This window comes from Herpailurus yagouaroundi, unplaced genomic scaffold (assembly GCF_014898765.1).
Source record: "Herpailurus yagouaroundi ecotype Mexico unplaced genomic scaffold, PumYag 190, whole genome shotgun sequence".
Taxonomy (NCBI): domain Eukaryota; kingdom Metazoa; phylum Chordata; class Mammalia; order Carnivora; family Felidae; genus Herpailurus; species Herpailurus yagouaroundi.
This window is the reverse complement of record NW_024412421.1, coordinates 19,375,094-19,394,728: the sequence shown is the minus strand read 5'-3', so window position 1 is coordinate 19,394,728 and position 19,635 is coordinate 19,375,094. Positions and strand designations below refer to the sequence as shown.

Genomic DNA, 19,635 nt, shown 5'->3' with positions numbered 1-19,635 from the left:
GGCTCTGTGCCTCACTCCCCAAAGCTGGAACTACAAGCCCCAGAAGGCTTTGCGCCAGGGGGCCTTGGCCCCTGACCTCAGGGACGGAAATTATTGTTGCCCGGCAACAGCAAGCCCGTCGGGTCGCAGCAGTCGGCGGCAAAACTGCTCTGGTGAGCCCCTTGTCAGAGTGTTGCGGGGAAGGGGTCGCGAACGAATCAGGGAAGTGGGTTAGGAGCGGAGGCGGCGAGTGCTTTGCGGGGTGAGACGGCGGGGCAGAGGCAGGGAATGGAGGGGCACCGTTGGGGTCAGGGTCTGGGTCCAGAATCCGGGAGGAGGCACGGGGCTGGAAAAGGGGCCAGGGGCCGGAAATGTGCAGCCCAGCAGGCCTCGGTACACCGTTGCAGGGTGACGAAGGCGGCATGTGCGAGGGCCCGTCCCGTATCTCGGGGCCAATCCCCCCAGACCCTACGCTCTTCCCTGACTACTACCGGCGGCCGGCCTCGGGTGAGTTAGGGGGTGGCACGGCTGGGTGAGGCCCGAGTGAGGGTCTGGCTCTGATCCACCACTGAGCCCCGCGCTCGGCCCCATCTGGCTTCTCAGCCCAAGGACGCCTTGAGGGAAACGCGCTGAAGCTGGACCTGGTCACTTCGGACCTCGACTTGGACGCCACCCCTCCGCGCGGTCCCCGCATAGGTCCTGGAGCCAGACAGATCCTGGACCGTGGCAGGCATGGCGTCGGAGGAGTGCTGCTGCAATTTGGGGGCATCTCCCTAAGCCCAGAGGCCTCTTCCAAGAGTAAGTTCGGATACAAGGGGCAATGGAGCTAGTACGATGAGGTCAAACGCTGAGATCAAAAGCGTTGCTTCTCCTTGCTAGATTCTGGGCTCAGGGTTTGCCTCTCTGAGTGTCAGTTTCCCCAACTATGAAAGGAGGGGGAAATGCGCTACTTCCTCAAAGAAGAGGACTGAATGCAGTAGTCCCTGGGAAACCCAAGCTCAGCTTAATGAATTCATGCATCAGCAAAACGTGGTCTGTTGAGTGCCTACTGTGTGCCCTCTTTATAGGTGCTAGAAAAACAGTAAACAAGTAAAGAGATGGCTATGATAGACAAAATGATTAATGGTCTACTTCACAATAAAAATGTAGAAAATAATCAGGGACAGAAGAAGGTAATGACTATGTCAGGAAGGGAACAAAGTGATGAGGCAGAGTATGTGTATACTGTTTTGGATGGAGAGGTCATGGAGATCTTTCTGTAGGAGGCAAGGTGTGGGCCTTTGTGTGAACTGATGGGAGTTGGATCTCATGGGCTGTATGTAGGGCAGAGTCTGGCAACATCTTTTTCCCAGGGAAGGACCCTAAAGACTATGAGAAGGAGAACCTGAAGCGGATCAGAGAGATCCAGAAGCGCTTCCGTGAGCAGGAGTGCAGCCGGGAGCAGGGCCAGCCCAGGCCCCTGAAGGCTCTGTGGCGTTCACCCAAATATGACAAGGTGGAGTCCCGGGTCAAGGCCCAGCTGCAGGTACCTGCCTTGGAGAGCCAGAAGCATTGTTCATCTTGTTGACCAACAAGCAGTTATACTCTGATCTGAGTTATGGAGATGAAAATCACAGGGGACTAGGGAAACAGGGGCTAAGAGATAGCTGGCCTGCTGCAGAGTCGGGCTGGGGGCTTCCTCAGGAGTGGTGATGGCTTGGGTCATCCTCAGGGACAAATAGGTATTAGGCAAGGGGAGAATTGAAGAGAACCATTCTAGTGAGATGGAACCTCACAGATAGAAGTCCTAAGACCAGAGGGAGTATGCGCAGTGGGATGTTATGTTCAGATCAGTGTGAAGGGAGAAGAGCATGAGGTTAGGCTAAGAAGTCAGCTGGACCCACATCATTTAAAAAAAAAATTTTTTTTTCAACCTTTATTTCTAAGGGCAGTGAGAAGGGCAAGTGAAGGGGTATGGTGGTGGGATTGTCTTGGGTAGATAGTAGTACCATTTCTCTGTCCAGGGTTCTCAGAAGGAGGAGCAGAATTGAGAAAAGAGACAATAAGTTCATATGTGAATTTGTTGAAGCTGAAGCATTTGTGGGATTCCCAGGGGGTAGGAGTGTGTCCAGGAAGCAGATGGAGAATCAGGTCTGGATCTGAGGAGTGAGACCCAGGAGTTATTGAGCATTGGGCTGAGGACAATGATACCAGGGAAGTGACCCTGGATTTAATGGCTTGGAAGCCAGCTGTGAGTGACCTTGGTGGGGACAGAGCCAGGAGGCTTGGCAGGGAAAGAGAAAAAGAGAATGGTAGTCAAAAGCCAGGACTGAGGTAGAAAGAGGAATGGTTTGTTGTTTTCTTAAAGATGTGAGAGACACACATATTTAAATGCTCATGGATAGAAGTGCTTCTTCAAGAGGGAGGAGGCCCATAGGGCTAGATACAGAGAAATATCCTCACAGGCAGAAGGAACAGAAGCTCAGCTGTACGGCCAGCTTAAGACTCTGACCTCAGCCTGGCTGATTCCTCTGCTATGCCCTACCCTCCAGGAGCCCAGCCCAGCCTCTGGAACAGAGCCCACCCACTTCCTTCGGGCACACTCCCGCTGTGGCCCTGGGATCCCACCACCCCGTGCCCCCAGTCCTCAGCTAAACCCACCAGGCCCCAATGCTAAGGTGAGAGGATGTGTGGGGGTCGGGAGGTGGGGCAGGAATCTTGAGGGGTTCAGGAGCACAACACAGTACTGTCTGCCCCATCATGCTTGCCATGTCCTGCAGGGGCCAGGCCTGGATGTGGACTTCATTAGCCACAATGCCCGCACTGCCAAGAGGGCCCCCCGGCGGCATTCCCGCTCCCTGCAGGTCCTGGCACAAGTGCTGGAGCAGCAACGGCAAGCCCAAGAGCACTACAACACCACGCAGAAGGGCCACGTACCCCATTAGTAGGTCCCACTGCCCAACACCCAGGGTGAGGGGTTCCTGTGGAGGGTGGGAGAAAACCTACGCCCTGGGACCATCAACTCTGAGCCTGTGCATCCACAGCTTGTTGCAACGCAGGGATCTGTGGCGGCGGGAGGCTGAGGCCCGCCAGCATAGCCAGCCGGACCCTGCCATGCCCCCTGGTCACACTTGCATGCCTGAGAACCAGCGGCTGGAGACACTGAGCAATCTGCTCCAGAGTGAGTCCATAGGCAAGAGGTAGGGGGGTGTAGATGAGGAACCCACTGGGGACCACACACCCTTGCCCAACACTCACTCTTCCTGGATCCCTCATAGGCCAGAGCCAGTTGCTACGTGAGCTGGTGCTGCTGCCTGCTGGGGCAGACTCACTGAGGGCCCAGGGCCACCATGCTGAGCTGGACCAGAAGCTGGTGCAGGTAGAGGAGGCCATCAAGATCTTTTCCCGCCCCAAGGTCTTTGTGAAGATGGATGTCTGAGCCCTTTTGTGGGGTCGCTTATGGGGGTCCTCAGTGAAGATTGCCACACAGTTGCAGAGGGCAGGATCAAGCCCCATCAGAGAATGGGGGTCCAAAGACAGGAGCAGTGGTGTGGGCAGTATCTCCAGAGCACTCTTCCCAGCCACCGGTGGCTGTAGAAGGGCCAGCCCAGCCTCTTAATCCCTTTGTCAAAATTAAACCTTTTGTACACAATGGGGTTTGTTTCCATAAGAGCTCTTCTTACCCTAGAAATGCAAAGCCTGATGTCCCTCCTGCTGCTCAACTGCAGGGAGGTCTCTCTGTTGTCCTTATCACTCCTGCCTCAGGTCCAGGGCAGGAGGCAAAATTGTTAGACCATGGAGGATGTTAGGGCTGGGACACAGAAAGACCATGACTGCATTTGTAGAAAACTTTTAATGTTCCCCAGACGAAGAGGCCCCTGCGAGCAAGCTAAAAACCCCCACTGAGGAAGTCCCTGCCATGTCTCAGCAGCCTGGAGTGGCAAGGGGCTGCATCCTTGCCTGTCAGAGGCTAAAGCCACTACCATCTCCTCTCATGCTACTTCCCCAGCCAGCGCTGGCCTGCTCTTGATCCAGGGAGGGCAGAGAGCTGCGGGCACTGGGAAGTAGGGGGCCCTGGCGCAGGTCCCAGCATGGAGGCCCTTGAGACAGCCCATTGGAACAGGGAGGCTGGCGGTTCTCAATGACCAGATCACTGCTGTCATCGTCACTTTCGGCCTCAGCAGGCCCAGGCCCAGCAGAGGGAGGCCCTGTCAGACGACCAGAAGCCCCACGCACCACATTATTGTGCTGATTGGCTGGCTTGACAGTGACAATGAGGTTGTGGCTGTTGGCGACCATCATGTCCGTCACTTGGTCCAAGGTCTTCCCAGCGACCTCAATACCATTGACCTCGAGGATCTCATCACTGACTGCCAGCAGCCCTGTACTCTCAGCCAGGCCCCCTCGTACCAGGCGGGAGATGAAGATGCCTGGAACCCGTTCCAGGCCCTGGGGAGCTACACGTACACTCATGCCATCTCGGATGTAGAAACCAAGGGGACGGTCAGAGCCATGCTTGTGCAGCCGCACCCTTCGGTGTGTCTCAGGCAGTAGGTCCACATCTATGACTGAAGAAACCTGGCGGAAATCTTGGGGCAGGCTAATTAGCAGGGGTGGCCGGGTGCGCAGGGGTGCCACTGGCCGAAGTAGAAGCCCTTTCTTGCGCCGTTGCAGAGAGTTGGAGGCAAAGGCCAGGCCACTGGAGTCGGCTTCTGCTGCAGGAGAGGGGGAGGGGGGCGCTGAGATCAGAGACTCTGCTCTCCCACTTGAACCCTTTTCCATCAGGCCCAGGCCTGGGGAAAAGGGCACTGTAGCTATTTCCTACCACTTGGAGGTCAGGGCAAGGGCAGGGACTGCAGAGGGTGAAGCCTGGACGCCCTGGGCATGGACTAACCCTTGTAGACCTGCCCTGCTGTCCTACCCCACAGAGGCTGCCCACTGTACCCCATCCTCCTCACCCCGCTTCTGTACTAGCAGGCGCAGCGGTGGGGGCCCGCTGGCTAGGGCCCGGTGCAGGCTGTCGTCGTTGGTGAGGGGCAGTAGGTCGCCGTGAGCATCTGTATAGCCAAGCAGCACGTCCAGGCCCGGGATCTGGTGCACTGCACGCAGCAACCGCGAAAATTCTTGGAAGCCACTCACCGAAGCGCGGGGCAGCGCGAAGCGTCGGAACTCAGCATCAAACTGGAGGCAGGGGGTGGGTGAGAGGAGAGGTCAGCACGGAGCCCGTGCCCTTTCCCACCACAGGTCCGAGGGTGTTAGAGGTCGGAAAGGGCTGTCGCAACAGCTGCAGCCTTGCGCCCAGACCTCAGTTCCAGTACAAGGGACGCTGTCCAAGGTCTTCTCCCCGCCCTCCAGGTACCAAGGCCACAGGACTCTAGTGGCCGGCAGTGGAAAGGAGGATAGATGGAGGAAAGCGAGAGGAAAAGCCAGAGAATGGGACATGAATGATGGAGGCGAGAAAAAGGTGGTGGGGACTAAGGAGCCAGGAAAAGGGAGAATAAGGGAATTGGAAGCGCCTAGGGCCGAGGCCGGAGCCGGGGCCAGAGGGGCCCTTACTTTGCTCTTCACCTCGACGATGTTGTCTGGACTGCGCGCCGGAGTCCTCTGCGGCCTGGCCATGGTGGGGCCGGGCGGGCTGGGGACGGTGCCCCAGGCGGCCCGCGGAGGCGCAGGTGCACAGACCCGGCCGGCCGGCCCGTGCTGCCCCGCCCCTGGCGGTAGCACTCGCCCCGCCCTCCCATCCTGACCATGACGTCAAGGGGGCAGCGACAGAGAGTGAACGTGGAGTCTACGTTTCCTAGGAAACGGAGATGGGGATGGAGGCGTCTTCTTTTGCTCTTACGTCATTACGCTACGGTGCGCAAGTCTCTGGAGCCTGGGGGCGGGGCGTGGCCAATCAGAGGGAAGGGGTGGGGGAAGTGACATTTACTGAGTGTAGTCTGTGTACTGTTACTTCTACTGGCCTTATAAGACTGCACGTTTTAGATGAGAAACTGAGCCATAATAAATATTTGCTCAACTCTTCGGTTCACAAGGTGAAGTGGCTTTGGGCCAACTCGCTTGACCACTCCTGGCGGCAGCGTGAAGCCCTAGATCCCTCCCTCTCCATTCGAGCCATCCCGGCCGGTGCCACAGAAGTCTTGACGAATGGCCCAAACGCCGGGCCCCTGCTCGGAGATACCCTGGTAAGACCAAGCAGGTTGGCATCCAATCTTCCCAGCAAGACTCTGCCCGCAAATATCCGAACAACACGGGCTCGTGCGCACGCGCGGACACGCATTTGGGCGTGGCCTCGACCTTAGGTTCCGCCCAGCCGCGGTGCGTTTCCTCTTCCGACGAGAGGCGGGGCCGCGGCGTCCGCGGGAAACCCAGGCTGGTGGTGCTCCACTAGGTGCATACCGGGAATGGCAGGCTCGGGGAGCTTGGTCCTGCGGCCCTGGATTCGAGAGCTGGTCCTGGGGTCAGATACACTCTCAAGTCCGCAGGCGGGGCAGCTGCTAGAGGTGAGTCCCGCCACCCTTCTCAGAGACCAGGGCAGGGCCCGAGGGCGGTGGGATTGACGCCGGTCGACGCCGTCAGGTGCTACGAGAGGCCGAGGCTCCGGGCCCGTCCCGCGCCCCTGACTCGTCTGATGTCGCGGCCACACTGCTTGTGTCTGATGGGACCCACAGTGTCCGATGCCTAGTGACGTGGGAGACCCTGGACGCCTCGGATTGGTGAGAGAGGAGCCGCAGGGTCTGGGGAAATCGGAGTCTAGTGGGAGTGCGCGAGGCGGAGGTGGGAGGGCCGCAGGCGGGCCGGGCTGTGTTCCAGCGGGCCGTGGCCGTAAGGGTCGTGCTTGCCGCAGGGAGGAGAAGGAGTTCGGCTTCCGAGGGGCAGAAGGCCGGCTGCTGCTGCTGCAGGATTGTGGGGTCCGCGTCCAAGTCGCCGAAGGCGGCGCGGTGAGTGGTGAGGCTGGTTTGGGTGGGTTAATGAGCCTCTTCGTGACAACTCCTAAGACCCGTCCCGTAATTCAATCCTTCAGCCCGCGGAGTTCTACCTCCAGGTGAACCGCTTCAGCCTGCTGCCCACTGAGCAGCCCCGGGAACGGGTGATTAGTTGGTAAATGATGCCTCCCCCCACCGGCTGTTCTCTCTACTCAGGCCTCGCTGACTTTGGTGTAGGTCTTTTGGGTGGGAGGGCTTAGGCCGCTGGAAACAACATTGCCAACTACCTCCCTTTTTTTTCCCCCCAGCAACCAAGACCCGGATGTGCAGAAAAAGCTCTATGACTGTTTGGAGTGAGTAGAGGGTTGGGCTCTGGGGCCAAGTGTGGCTCTGTCAAGGGCAAATTTGTGCAGACAGGCCTCAGGATTGTTCCTCAGGCTTGTCCTCTTTGTTTCTATAGGGAGCACCTTTCAGAGTCCATCTCCCCCAGTGCAGGTATTTATAGGGGTTGGCCAATGACCCTAACTCCCTGTAGAGTGACCTCCCCAGCCATCACCTCTTGCTTCTTTAGTAAGCTTTTCTTCCTACCCACCCTGCCTTTCTTCTTTTTTAAGTTTTGGCCCATCCTCTGGTCCCCTGCCCTCAGGCCTTTCACTGTCCCAACTTCTGGATGAGGTGCAGGAGGACCAGGAGCATCGGGGGGCATTAGTGCACCTGGCTGAGAGCTGTCTGATGCTGGCAGGCCCTTACACAGCACCCCCTCTTACCCGCTGGGCCTCCTCCCACCATAGGACCACGGTCAGTCTGGGGCTCCCCTTGGGAAATGTCAGAGGAGTTGAACAAGGGCTAGGCTGAGAGTTTATGCCCCACAGGGAGAAGCTGTGTACACTGTCCCCAGCTCATGGCTGCACATCTCTGAGAATGACCAGCGAGTTCTGAGCTCTCTGGGTCCAGGTCAGAGGACACAGGGTAAGGAGGACTAGAGAGGTCAAGATGGGAGTACCTGGGGACCTAGTGCCCACGGTGCTAATAAGCTCCCCCTGACCCTCAGACCCTGAGCTGCCCCCACCAGACCCAGCTCTGGAAGACCTATCACTGACCCTGATCTCTCCTTCCTCACCTACGTCCTCAGGTAAGGTGGTGCGCAGGCCACAGGCATTCACTGCTATCAGCCATGTGGGGGGATGAACACAATCCCTGTCTGCCTGCCTAAGCTAATGAGCCACTGAGAGGGCTGTGCCCACAGTCGGTGCCCTCCTCTCCAGGAACCCCTGCTTTACCCGGCCACATGTCCTCTGAGGAAAGCGGTGCCAGCATCAGCCTTCTGCCTGCCCTGTCCTTGGCGGCTTCAGACCCAGTGCAGAAGGGCAGCTCCCGGCCTGTGCCAGCCATCTGTTCAGCCCCTGGCCCCCTGCCCCCCAGTTCCATACACCCTAGCCGTGGACCCAGATCCCCACTCCTGAGCTGCACCCCAAGTCTCTCACCCCTTGGTCATGTACCCAGTCCACGTCAGGCCATTGTGACCAGGGCGCAGAAACCTAGCTTAGAGTTCAAGGAGCTAGGATTGCCCCCCAAGAACCGGCAACACTCTCCAAGGACAAAAACGACCACAGGAGCCCTGGAGTCCAGCCCTGTTGGGGTGAGTATAGCCTCTCTACAACTGGATAGAATGGGATGGGTCTTGGGTGGAGCTGGGAGTGGGGGTGGGGAGTAGCATCAGATGGGGTTAGGGGTCCTTGTAGGTCCCTCTCCAGATACCACACCACCTTCAGGACCCTCCAAAGAAGCATCGTGATGGTTCTGCCTTCCAATATGAGTATGAGCCACCCTGCACCTCCCTCTGTGCCCAGGTGCAAGCTGTCAGGTGAGTGCCTGGGGCTGCCCCTATTCTTTGGGTCACCAGGCCCAGTCTCCATTGACCTACAGCCATGGTTCTTTTCCCAGGCTTCCTCCCCAGCTTGTGGCCTGGGCCTTGCACCTTCTGATGGAGCCACAGCTGGAGTCTCAGCTCACCCAGGTGTGAGGGGTCATGTGAACATGTGGGAAGATGTGTGCACACAGGTCCATGGCTGGGGATAAACCAAAAGTACTCCCCACTCTGCTTTGAGTTTTTTAATAAAATAATCTCATGCGGCAGGAAAAGGAGAGGGTCAGGGGTTGGGGCCGCCGCCTCTTTGGTCTGTGGCTGGGGAGGGTGGCTTCTGCTCAGGACTAGAGGGCTCTGTGGGCTGTGGGGGCAGAGGTTGGGCTCCAAGGCCAGATCCTGCAAGGGAAGGAGGAAGGGAGAGGAGGGGTCAGGACTGGACTGAGCAGTCCTGCCACCCTCCCAACTGGCCCTAGCTTCCTCTCACCTAGGCCTGGAGATGAGGGTGCCTCAGGCTTTGGCCTCCGCTTGAGAACAGGGGAGCGCTGCAGCCGCAGGGGCCGTTCTGAAAGACAGAGAAACACTTGGTAGGGGAGGAGGTTGCTAGGGGCTTACTGCCTGTCCCCAAGCGTTCTCTCCCACCTCCAGTGCGTGTGTGAACACACACTGTTGGCTTCAGAGCCACCTCCTTCCCCTGCATCCTCCCACCCCTGGCAAAAGCTGTTCTCCTGGAGGTGGAGCCAGGACTAGTGGGAAGGGCTTGTCAGACCCGTGCTCCTGGCCTTCTGGCTCCCTAACTTCTCAACCCCTTACACCATTGGTGGCCCCCTGCAAGGACCAAAACCACAAAGGGAGCCATGGAATCTACCCTCCCCATCTCCTCCTGCACTCAAGCACACAGGGAGGTGTTCCCCCTCACCAGCAGGGGTCTGGAGCTGGTCCTCATGCACAGACACTGCTCGTCGCCCTGCCGAGAGAGGCCTCGGCCTCAGCTGGCCATCTGGGGGAGGCCAGGGTATCAGGGTATGGTCTCAACAGCTTTCCCCACTCCAGCCCTTGCTTCCCCCTCCACCGTCAGGGTCCCCAGCCCAGTATTGGGGTGGGGGCTAGGTGCCTGCTTACCTTCGTTCCTAGGGCCCAAGCAAGGGTCCTCTGGGAGGACCAGGCTGTCAGGGGAGGGGCTGGTTCTTCGTGGACTGGGGCTGGGACAAGGGGAGGGGGGGCCTGGACCATCCTGTTGGCCCCAACCACGGCCCCTGAGCTCTGCATTCAGCTGCTGTCCTAGTGTCTTCCAGGTGGTGGACTCCGGACCTTGGCTCCCTGGACCAGGTCTGCATGAGGGGTCTACAGGGAGAAGGGTGTGAGCCTAACCAGTCGTCTGACCCCCTCCTATCTTTGCGTGTCCCCCAACACACACAGTGGCCCTTACTCACCAGCCGACACGGAGTGGGTGCGGGACTTGATTGAGATGGGAGGGGCCTCTGTGGAACTGTCCATAATGTCACCTGCAAGGGGCTGGGGGTTCAGGCACCAGCCTTTGGGAGTGAGGGGAAGAAAAACCTGGCCTCTTCCCCTCTTCCCCCAGAACAGCAAGTACCTTGGGGACTATATCTAAGGACAGCTCCTTCACCAAAAATGTACTGCCATAGCACAGGATCCCACTTACCATCCGAGCCAGCCTTCTTGATCTCTCCATCCTTGCTCTGTAAGAAACAGGGAAATCGATGGGGCGCCTGGGTGGCGCAGTCGGTTAAGCATCCGACTTCAGCCAGGTCACGATCTCGCGGTCCATGAGTTCGAGCCCCGCGTCGGGCTCTGGGCTGATGGCTCAGAGCCTGGAGCCTGTTTCCGATTCTGTGTCTCCCTCTCTCTCTGCCCCTCCCCCGTTCATGCTCTGTCTCTCTCTGTCCCAAAAATAAATAAAAACGTTGAAAAAAAAAAAGTTAAAAAAAAAAAAAAAGAAACAGGGAAATCGAGCTCAGTCCTGTCCTGTCTTCACTCTAGTCTTGTTCTTGTAACCACTACTAAATGCCCACCAGGAGATGCAGGGATGGATGAAGAGGAAGCTCATGTAACCCACAAATGGTGATGAGAGGCTAGAAGTAGCCAGGGAGGAGTTCCTGACACAGGAACATGTGGCAGGGTGATGAGATGAAAGAAGTGACAAGGGCTAAGGCCTTGGGGCAGGATTAGGAGGCAGGGCAGTGTCTTGAGAGGAAGTACCTGGAAGACTTGCTGTTTCAAATGCAGATGACAAGGTCAGAGTTCTGTTAGATCTACAGAAAAAGGACCACCCCAGTCCAATGGCCAGGGCAGAAGCCAAGAAGGAAAAAAGGTGGACTCTGATGACTGTTCTGAGGGGGAGGGGGTGGAACTGACAGAGCCGTCTGTGTGTCATGAGCCTCCTTCTGGTCACATATGTCACCCACAGATTGCCACAAGCCACATGTCGCCTGCCCCCTCACTTTGCACTTGTGTCCCTCCCAACTTACTTGCTTCCTCTTGCCTTCAGCACTTCCGCTGCTTCTGCTCACACCAATCCTCTGCAGCATCACTTGTACCCGCTGTTCAAAGGATGGGGCCAGCTCTGTGTCTCCCCGCTCCAGGGGCCGCCGCTGAGAACACAGAAGCCCAAGTAGGAGAGAGCCCATTGCCTCAGTCCTAGCAGAGCCCTCACCCCTTGTCACCAGGCCTACCTTGTCAGGTCTGGTACCCAGTGTTTCCTCCTCCTCAGCAGGTAGTAGTATCATTGAATAGGCCTTGCTTTCCCGGGTATAACGAGGCCGGCTCCTATGGGCCAGGTCTGGGCTGCTGGTGCCCCCCTCAGCTCCACCAGGCTCCTCCCCACGACCGGGGCGGGATGGTGGCCGCAACAGGTCTCCCAGTGTGGTCTTTCGAGTACGGGGAGCTGCCCCAGGGCTGGTCTCTAGATCAGGCCGTGACCCCCGGGTTGAACGAGGCTTCTTAAAGGCAAACAGGGTACCCAGCTTCTTTCTCAGTGTACGGGGGACAGGGGTGGTACCCCCTTCATTGGCTGAGTCCTCTTCAGGAACCCAGCTGTGGGAACAGCTGGCAGTGAGTGGCAAAGCAGACAGACCATCCCACCTTCTCCCACCCCATACAACTGCCCTTCACTCACAGGCTATCCTGCTGGATCAGCCTTTTGGAGAAGAATTCCTCCACGCCTTCGTCCACGCGGGCACTGAGTCCATTCCCTTCCTGCGGCAGGGCTGGGAGCACCTGGGGGACACCATAGGGTAAGGACTGAGCACAACCATATATTCTCTCCACCCCTTGATAAGCAGCCTAGCCTGGGCAACTTCTGTACCTGAGAGCTGCAGTGACCTTAGGGGGCTACTGACAAACATTCCTGCTGTCCAACTGGTGGGCAGAGATGGTTTCACATATCCCCTAATCAGAAGCTGGCCCTGGACACACACACTCAGCCCACACCTGTTCTTGTCCCATGGAGTATCGACACCCGGAACCATCCTGTCACCAGCAGGCTAAAACCTACAGGCTCCTGGGTCACACGTTCCCATTTGCTACCCTCTCTGCTCCAAACAGTTCCCTGCAGTACCTTCCACCCCCACCCCACCCGGCCTGCTGGCAGCTCAGCGGCTCCTGCTGCTGCGTCAGACCCTCTGGGGGGCCTCAAACCAACTCCTGCCTGCCTTCTGCCCTGTGTCCACTGTCCCCACCAGTACCCAGCCCACACAGAACATCTCCCCACATAAACAACTACTGGACGTGCAGTAGATGCAGGATTGTCCCCGCAGCCAGGGGGCCCAGGATCTTTCAGTAACCCTGGGAGAGGGAAGATAAGATGGACACCCTCTCTCGCACATCCATTCATGCAAAGGGCCAACCTAAGATGCAGTTCTAAACTGAGATGTACCCCAAATTAAATCCACAAGCTCATGACCCTGCATGGGAATGGCCTGGGGAAGGGGTGGCCAGGAATAAGCCAAGATTAGGCAGCACGACCAGGTACTCTTGAGTCCCGACAACCCACCTCCCTAGCTGCTTCTCTCCTGAGAAACAAATGAGGCACCCGTGACCCCCTAGTTCCACGAGCTCTGGAATGGGGGAAGGGCACTCACCTGGGGGCCCCCCGGTGGCGGACGGTGGTGGTACTGGCGCCGCGGCCGCGGCCGGGCCCGGGTCGGATGGCGTAGGGGCTCCCCAGAGGGTGGCAGGTCCATGCAAGGCAGTGGGCCGGCCTGGGGACCCGGGGTGGCAGGGCTCGGAGAGCCACGGGCAGAAGGCCCCGCCTGCGGCTCTGCATCTTCCCCCGGAGCCGCCAGCTCGGGCTCCGGTTCCTCAGCAGCACCTAAAGGGAGAGCACCAGAAGAGTACCGAGGAGCAAGCCTGGGGAGGTGGTGGCGGCAGCAGCGGTGCTGGGGCGGCGGGGGACCCGCCCAGGGCGCGGGGAGGGGCCCGACTACGCCACCCCCACCCCCCCACGCCCGCCCCTCCCCCCGTCGCCGCTGTCCGTGGTGCTGAGCGCGGCCCCGAGCGGCGCGGCTCTGCGCTGCCGCCAAGCATGCGCATCCTGGGGGTAGGGAAAGGGGCGGGGGAGACGAATGGAGAGTAGATCCTGGTCTGCTCAGGTCCTGCTCCATGCTGACCACAGTAGACCCCAACCTGCAAGTCTGCCTGGGGAACCTGGCCTGGCTCAGTCAAGGGTCAGGTAGTTCCTAGGACAAGACTAAATGAATGTGACCATGTGTCTAGGTCCCCAGATCTAATGGAGGACCTTCAGCTCAACCTGGTTAACTCCCTTTCCCCCAGACCGACTTACTGTGAGTGGAGAGGACCAGGTGAAAACATTGGCTGGACTCAGGCCATTTCTGTGGAGGACTGTCATGCTGGGTGGGGAGGGCAGAAACTCAGCCTGGGAACCAGGGGAGCTGCCTCCCTGCCTTCCAAACTTCTGGGACCACCTACCTTCTGTTCCTCTTCATCCTTCTGCTTTTCCCTCACCTCCTCAGAGAAGAAAAGACCTTCCAATTCCCCAGGCCCAAGGGGGCTGGGCTCACCTCCATCCAGTGCTGGTATGGCAGGAGGCATTGTCACTGTTGCCTGATGAGCCAGACTCTCCACCTGCAATAAGGCACCCTAAAGATGGGCAGGTAGGGCCTCAGCCATAGTCCCATCAGTGCTAAGGAAACCCTGAAATAACCCTGGGCTATATGACCCCAGAAGACATTAAAGAACCCCTGCAAGGCAGTGGCCAGGTCACTGTGTGTGTATGTGTGCCTGTGCACGCATGCACATGCCTGCGTGCACAATTCTCCCTCACCAGCCGATCACGGGCTGCATTCAGCCCCTCCAAGGCCTGAGCCACAATGCTCTCTGCCAAGGTCCCCGTGACTGACAACCGCATATCCCTGAGAGCAAGAGAGAGCCAAGATTAGTGTGCTATCTATGCCCAGTCCTGTCTAGTCCAGTTTAGCCCAGTCCCATCCAGCTTACCGGAGCCTAGTGAAGGCATCTTGCAGCAGGTGCTCTGGGAGCAGTTCTGGGAGGCCCCTTGAGCCCACCAGAACCCCCTCTAGCTGCTCCCTCCACCTGGGTCCCTGTAGCATCTGTGGGCAGAGGCTCCTTGTTGTGTCCAATGTAGCCTGAGTGAAATCCTGGGTAAAGATCAGAACATGGAGGGTGTGGCCTAAAGCTCCAACCCTCACAGAACAGTGATTCAAGGAATATCAGAGTCAAACCTATGGGATAGGGGTCAAGCCTATTATGGAGGTGGAGATGGGTTGGGGCTAGGATACCATCTTACTTGAATATCTTTACGGCAGACCTCGCCCACCTGTCCCAGGAGGCCCTCTAGCTTTTGCCGCAGCTGCCACTGATGACTTGGGGAGCTTCCAGCCTCATACAGAATTGGGAGAATCTGGAGGCCAAGGAGGAGAAGGAGTTGCAAGTTGACACCTGATTAAGTGGGGGAGGGTCTTTTTGCAGTGGTGGGGAAGGGAGTACTCACACTGAGAGAGAAGTTGGCATTTTGGATGGCATCCTCAGCCTGGTGCACAGCAGCTTCACCCTGGGGTCCAGCCCCACAGCCTAGTAGCTCCACATGCTCCTGCACTGACTGACACAGTTCGTTCACTTCCTGGGGGGGGGGGGGGGGAAGGAAAAAAAAAAAAGCCCCATTTTTTCCCCCCCCCCCCCCCCCCACCCTCCCCCCTTCCCCCCCCGCCCCCGGGGGGGGGGGGGGGGGCCCCCCAATGCATCAAGAATCAGTCCGATCTTAGTCCCCTCCCAGCCCCCCAGACTCTGCCTCCTTCCCAGTGTCTCCAACAGGGTGGTAAGGTCCTGAAGCCAATCCCATCAGGCCAGTCACTTAGGAAACCTATCTGTTCAAGGAGGGCAAGCAGTGTCTCCTTTGGTTCATTTTAGAGACTTTATATATACTCCCTAATTGTCCTGAATAGGAAAAAAAAGGAGCTGTTAGTCGTGTCTGTATTCCAGAAGCTTGATCTGCTTATCATCCACATAGAAGACAGACTTAGTGGTGAGCAGAAATGGGAGTGAGGTGGGGTGCCTGTGTGGCTCAGTCGGTTAAGCATCCAACTCTTGATTTTGGTTCAGGTCATGATCTCATGGTTTGTGGGATCACAACCCTAGTCAGGCTCTGCATCATCAGATTCTTTCTCTTGGGATTCTTTCTCTCTTCCTCTCTCTCTCTCTCTCTCTCTCTCTCTCTCTCTCTCTCTCTGCACCTCCCCTGTTCTCTCTCTCTCAAAAATAAACATTAAAAAAAAGAAATGGTTGTGAGGAGCCATAGATGAAAGATCAGGGGGAGCAAGAGATAGTTGGGGTGGGGGTAAGGATCAGTGTGTGTGAGAGTTAGCAGAGGGAGGACTAAGGAGGTCTGTGGGGGCTCTAATGTGGCCTGGAGAGACCTGGTCCAAACCTCTGTCCACAACACTTGGTGAGTGTGGGCACCATTGAGATTGGGTTCCAGGATAGAGAGAAGAGTTTGTGCAAGGTGATGAGATCACTTGAAAATCTGTAGAATGTGAAGCCCCTGAAGGATGTCTGGGTTGAGATGCCTGAGCTCTAAAGCCTGGGATTTGAGAACAGATGGGTGGAGGGATCTCACAAAGCCAAGGTAGCAGAGGGAGATGAAACCAGAAAAAGTGCCGCTGAGTTTGGCCCCAGCAGAGGTGGGTAGAGAGGGCAGAAGAGCCCTGTGAGCAGAAAGTCATACATGAGGCTATAATCACCTGGGGTGGGGGGTAGGGGGCTGGTAGGATTAAGGGAGGATTTCAAAATAGCTCCCATCTTGAACAGGAGACCCTATTTAAATGCTTTTAAAAGGCATCCAGGGGTATTATTTGGGGGAGCTACCAAAAAGAGGGACTTGTCCGGGACAGCATAATTCAGGCACCCTAGCCCCAAGAAAGTCAGACCCTCAAACTCACAGAGGATCTCAAGGGCCAAAGCTCATCCCATCCCCTATCTCCTGTGCCTACTCAAGGTTGAGGGAGGGGACACTAACCTGCTCTGAAGGGTCGGAGACCAGACCCGGTGGCTGCGGACAGGAAGTGCGGTCAGAAGAGGCATGGTCCGCACGGTTATTCCTCAAAAGACAGGCTTGGATCTGGGGACAAGGGATATTGAGAAGTGGTAGGAAGCGGGGCTACCAAGCAGAGCAGGGCAAGGGAGGAGAGGGACCCACACCTGATGCACTGCACGTGTGGTCATTTCCGGGCGGCTGCGATGTGCCTGGGCCACGTCGTTCAGTGGCAGAGGCATGGCCTTTAGACTGCGGTTCTGCTCCAGGGCCTGCGCTACGTCCAGCAGGCCCAGAGCAGACGTGTGGTTCCGGTCCCAGACGACAGACCTGGGCCAGGCCGGGCTTCAGTCAAGGGCGGAGCTCCACAAGCTGCACCCAACCCGCTGGCCTCGTCCATTCGCCTCGCACACAGGCGGAGGCCGCAGCATTTGTTCCTCCACATTCAGCCCCGCCCCTTAGCCCAGTAAGCCCCCCCACCCCACCCCGCACCACGCACTCCTCCCCCCTCCGACCCCGCCCACCGGAGCCTAGTGTTGACCCGAAGTGCCTTGGCCAGCATCTTGGCGCCGGTATCCCCCATGGCGTTGCCGCTGATATCCAGCGCCGTCAGGTTAGGATTCGTGCCCAGGGCCCGGAGCAGGACGCTGGAGGCCAGCTTCAGCCGCGACTCAGCCACCGACAGAGACTGTAGGGGCTGCAGTTAAGAAAAGCGGTCGGCAAGGAGGGCAAGTTACAGAGTCTGAGGGAGCAGGAGTCACAGGGGTCCATTGCCTGAGGATCCCACATTGTCCCAAGAACTCACACAGTCATCATCCTGCATGAGCTGGACAATCCGGTGCAGGACGTCGTCCAGGGTCTCCCTGTGGGGCAGGGGCCGCGGTTTGGAAGGACCTGGGTGGGGTGGTGGGGTGCTGTCTGGGAGGCCCGGGAGTGAGTGGGATGGGGACTCACTTGCACCGGACGTTGAAGTTCCTTCCAAGTGCCACATGTCGCAGGGACCGACTCCTCCCGATGGCCAGCACCAGAGTCACCATGTCTGAGCCGAAGCCTAGGGGTGGCTCGGATCACGCATACGGCGAGGCTGGGGATGAGGTGGGAACTGGTTGGGCAGTGGGAGGGTGGGTTTCCGGGCAGCCTCACCATTATCCGCCAGATCCAGGGAGCTCACTGCGCCGGCGTCGCACACTAAGTCCTGTATCACCTGAGCGCCCGCTGAACGCAGCTGAAGGTGGAAGGTGAAACAAGCTCAGACCGACAGGCCACAGGTGCAGAGGCTCAGGCGCCCAATGGCCGGCGCTCACCGCCTCGCGGCCCCACTCCGCGTGCGCCCACTGCCTGATCACGTCTCGGGCCGGGCGCTCACCTCACAAGCGCTGAGGTCCAGGTGCAGGTCGCCCGTGTGCGTGTTTAGCGCAAGGCCTTCCAAAAGGGCCCTGGGAGAGGATGTCACAGGGGGTGGCGGGAGCCGGGAAAGGGGGCCCCAGGGCGCGAACGAATACCAAGAAGGAAGGGGCAGGATACCGGAAGGTCGAGGGGGCGATAGGAGCGGGGTGAAGCTCTGGGGCCCCGGCCTGGGTGGTGGCCGCACACACCGGGGCGTAACCGTAGGCAGCGACACTGACCTGAGCGCGTCGGGCGGCAGCTTACAGCCCCCCAGGCCCAGGTGCCGAAGCGTCTCCGCACGGCTGAGGAAGAGTTGGAGCGCGTCGGGCGCAGCCCGGGACTTCCTGGGGTGGGCGAGCGGGAGGAGTGGGCTTCCGGGCGCAAGGAGGCGGCTCCCCGCCGTCTCCCCTTACCCCGCCCGGACCCGCCCCCCTTACGTGCGGGAGAAGACGTTCCTCGAGGCGTCCAGGTGGCTGAGGCTAGCGCAGCAGCCGCCGGCCAGCGCTGCGAAGAGCTGCGGGAAGAGTGTGTAGGCTACACCGGCGATAGATTGAGCCCCCCGCCTCCCCCCCACGGGTCTACCCTCAGGTCTCGGGCCCGGCCACCGGCCCTACCGATCATCCCCCCACTGACCACCCTCTCACAGTGTCCAGGGCGGTGTCGGTGCCCGCGAGATTCAGGAACATCAGAACATTAGGACGGCTCAGGAAACTATAGAGGCCCTGGTGGGAGGATGGGCGTGGGAGGGAGGGAGTCAGGGATCACCTCACCAAGAGCTTCCTGACATCCCACTGTCTGCAGCGCCCCCAATCATTGGCCCTAAAGACAGCCACTCACCCCACTGTCCTCCGAGGACCCCAGCGCCCCAGGGTTCCCGGAAAGATCCAAGTGGGTCAGGGCAGAGTCAAAGGCCACATTGGAAGCCAGTGCCCGGCCCAGAGACCTCATTCCTGTGGTGGAGAGAGTGGCTCAGCAATCAGGCGGATTCACCTCCCCTCCCCGCTCTGACCACCCCACCTACCTCGAGCTGTCAACCCTGTCTGCGCTAGGCTGAGTTTCCTCAGGGCTCCAGGACGATACTCTAGGTGTCTGCTGAGAGCAGCCATGCCTGGGGAATTGGGGGCAGCTGTGTGGCTCTCACCTCCTCTAGCACCAGCCTCCTGGGGGTCCCTAGGTTCATCCGTACCTCGATCATCCAGCAGGTTCCCCGCCAGGCTAAGCTCCCGGAGGGCAGAGCTCGAGTGCCCTGCCAGTGCCTGGGCCAGTCGCCGGACAAAGTCTCTGGGGACGAGACCCCAGGTGTGAGACTCTGACCCTGGATTCCCATCTCCTCCCCAGGCCACTAGCCTCCCAAGCCCAAACCCAAGCCCCCAGACTCCGGTCTCCAAGCCCTACCCTTTCCCCCTTACCCCCTCAGGCCACAGTTCTCTAGCACTAGCTCCTCCAGGTGGGACGATTGACTCAACATGTGCAGAATCTGTTCCGAGACCTCAAGGCTCTGAGAACCAGAGTGGAGGCTCAATGAGCTGCACCCTGGCCACCACACCCTTGGCTCCTCCCTGCCCCTACACTCTCACCAGCTTCATGTCCACACAGGAGAGGCACTGGAACCACAGGTTGTAGGACAGGGCAGCCACACTCAACGCCAGGTCGCTGGGTGAGAGAAGGGGAAGGGGCAGGGCTCAGGGTCCTCCTAGGCCCACCACCCCCCTCCATGGAGAGGCTGAGGCCCAGGAATGTGGGTCATGGGATCTCCTTCCCTTCCCAGTCCTGGAAGGCCACACACCGACTGCCCAGATGGCTGAAGTCGCCTAGGCTGAAGTGGCGGCAGCCCTGACGATGGTAGATGGTGTCCACATCCTGGATGGGAAGAAGGTGTCTCCAACTGGCTTTGGGTCATAAAGGGTAGAGGGGACCCAATGCATGTGGGGGGTCAGATGTCTCCAGAGCTCCACAAGGAGGGCCCTACTCTC

At 58.7% G+C, this 19,635-nt stretch overlaps 4 protein-coding genes across 18 annotated transcripts in view; 2 read left to right on the top strand and 2 right to left on the bottom strand.

Annotated features, from left to right (window-relative positions):
- CARMIL2 (capping protein regulator and myosin 1 linker 2) overlaps nt 1-19,635 on the bottom strand; it is a 31,579-nt gene that overhangs the window by 10,305 nt on the left and 1,639 nt on the right. Inside the window, exons 8-38 of one of the 10 annotated variants that reach the window (XM_040498380.1) lie at nt 19,449-19,522; nt 19,240-19,315; nt 19,072-19,160; nt 18,849-18,943; nt 18,684-18,770; nt 18,500-18,612; nt 18,307-18,384; nt 18,100-18,176; nt 17,643-18,006; nt 17,420-17,501; nt 17,231-17,327; nt 17,082-17,139; nt 16,801-16,973; nt 16,444-16,606; nt 16,262-16,363; nt 14,741-14,869; nt 14,537-14,650; nt 14,227-14,387; nt 14,054-14,141; nt 13,699-13,869; nt 13,553-13,619; nt 12,852-13,081; nt 11,888-11,988; nt 11,445-11,805; nt 11,241-11,363; nt 10,415-10,451; nt 10,182-10,283; nt 9,871-10,092; nt 9,668-9,748; nt 9,236-9,313; nt 8,982-9,147 (exon numbers count right to left, since the gene is read on the bottom strand). In XM_040498380.1, the coding sequence (XP_040354314.1) occupies nt 9,035-9,147; nt 9,236-9,313; nt 9,668-9,748; nt 9,871-10,092; nt 10,182-10,283; nt 10,415-10,451; nt 11,241-11,363; nt 11,445-11,805; nt 11,888-11,988; nt 12,852-13,081; nt 13,553-13,619; nt 13,699-13,869; nt 14,054-14,141; nt 14,227-14,387; nt 14,537-14,650; nt 14,741-14,869; nt 16,262-16,363; nt 16,444-16,606; nt 16,801-16,973; nt 17,082-17,139; nt 17,231-17,327; nt 17,420-17,501; nt 17,643-18,006; nt 18,100-18,176; nt 18,307-18,384; nt 18,500-18,612; nt 18,684-18,770; nt 18,849-18,943; nt 19,072-19,160; nt 19,240-19,315; nt 19,449-19,522 (3,906 nt within the window). In that variant the 3' untranslated portion in view covers nt 8,982-9,034. Of the gene's footprint in view, nt 1-446; nt 460-8,981; nt 9,148-9,235; nt 9,314-9,667; nt 9,749-9,870; nt 10,093-10,181; nt 10,284-10,414; nt 10,452-10,525; nt 10,529-11,240; nt 11,364-11,444; nt 11,806-11,887; nt 11,989-12,851; nt 13,082-13,552; nt 13,620-13,698; nt 13,870-14,053; nt 14,142-14,226; nt 14,388-14,536; nt 14,651-14,740; nt 14,870-16,261; nt 16,364-16,443; nt 16,607-16,800; nt 16,974-17,081; nt 17,140-17,230; nt 17,328-17,419; nt 17,502-17,642; nt 18,007-18,099; nt 18,177-18,306; nt 18,385-18,499; nt 18,613-18,683; nt 18,944-19,071; nt 19,161-19,239; nt 19,316-19,448; nt 19,523-19,635 lie in introns of those variants that run through there. The other 9 variants (XM_040498382.1, XM_040498375.1, XM_040498379.1 and 6 more) reach the window with 9 other exon arrangements.
- Nucleotides 47-3,610, top strand: ENKD1 (enkurin domain containing 1). The gene is made up of 8 exons (XM_040498392.1): nt 47-152; nt 387-486; nt 583-777; nt 1,332-1,504; nt 2,511-2,636; nt 2,739-2,902; nt 3,003-3,139; nt 3,237-3,610. Exons 2-8 carry the CDS (start codon nt 402-404, stop codon nt 3,395-3,397), a joined length of 1,041 nt encoding a protein of 346 aa, XP_040354326.1. The 5' UTR covers nt 47-152; nt 387-401; the 3' UTR covers nt 3,398-3,610.
- PARD6A (par-6 family cell polarity regulator alpha) lies at nt 3,793-5,715 on the bottom strand. Of its 3 annotated transcripts, none has more exons than XM_040498395.1 (3): nt 5,527-5,715; nt 4,917-5,139; nt 3,793-4,673 (listed from the first exon to the last, which is right to left on the bottom strand). In XM_040498395.1, exons 1-3 carry the CDS (start codon nt 5,575-5,577, stop codon nt 3,922-3,924), a joined length of 1,026 nt encoding a protein of 341 aa, XP_040354329.1. In that variant the 5' UTR covers nt 5,578-5,715; the 3' UTR covers nt 3,793-3,921. The 3 variants fall into 3 exon arrangements, with proteins under 3 accessions (XP_040354329.1, XP_040354327.1, XP_040354328.1); XM_040498393.1 differs by having other exon boundaries at nt 5,515-5,712; XM_040498394.1 differs by having other exon boundaries at nt 3,793-4,670; nt 5,515-5,709.
- ACD (ACD shelterin complex subunit and telomerase recruitment factor) lies at nt 5,897-9,026 on the top strand. 4 transcript variants are annotated; one of them, XM_040498385.1, is made up of 13 exons: nt 5,897-6,143; nt 6,350-6,461; nt 6,538-6,674; nt 6,806-6,899; nt 6,983-7,059; nt 7,193-7,237; nt 7,345-7,379; nt 7,531-7,682; nt 7,757-7,853; nt 7,936-8,016; nt 8,150-8,523; nt 8,657-8,748; nt 8,829-9,026. In XM_040498385.1, exons 1-13 carry the CDS (start codon nt 6,106-6,108, stop codon nt 8,905-8,907), a joined length of 1,413 nt encoding a protein of 470 aa, XP_040354319.1. In that variant the 5' UTR covers nt 5,897-6,105; the 3' UTR covers nt 8,908-9,026. The 4 variants fall into 4 exon arrangements, with proteins under 4 accessions (XP_040354319.1, XP_040354318.1, XP_040354320.1 ...); XM_040498384.1 differs by having other exon boundaries at nt 8,627-8,748; XM_040498386.1 differs by having other exon boundaries at nt 5,897-6,461; nt 8,627-8,748.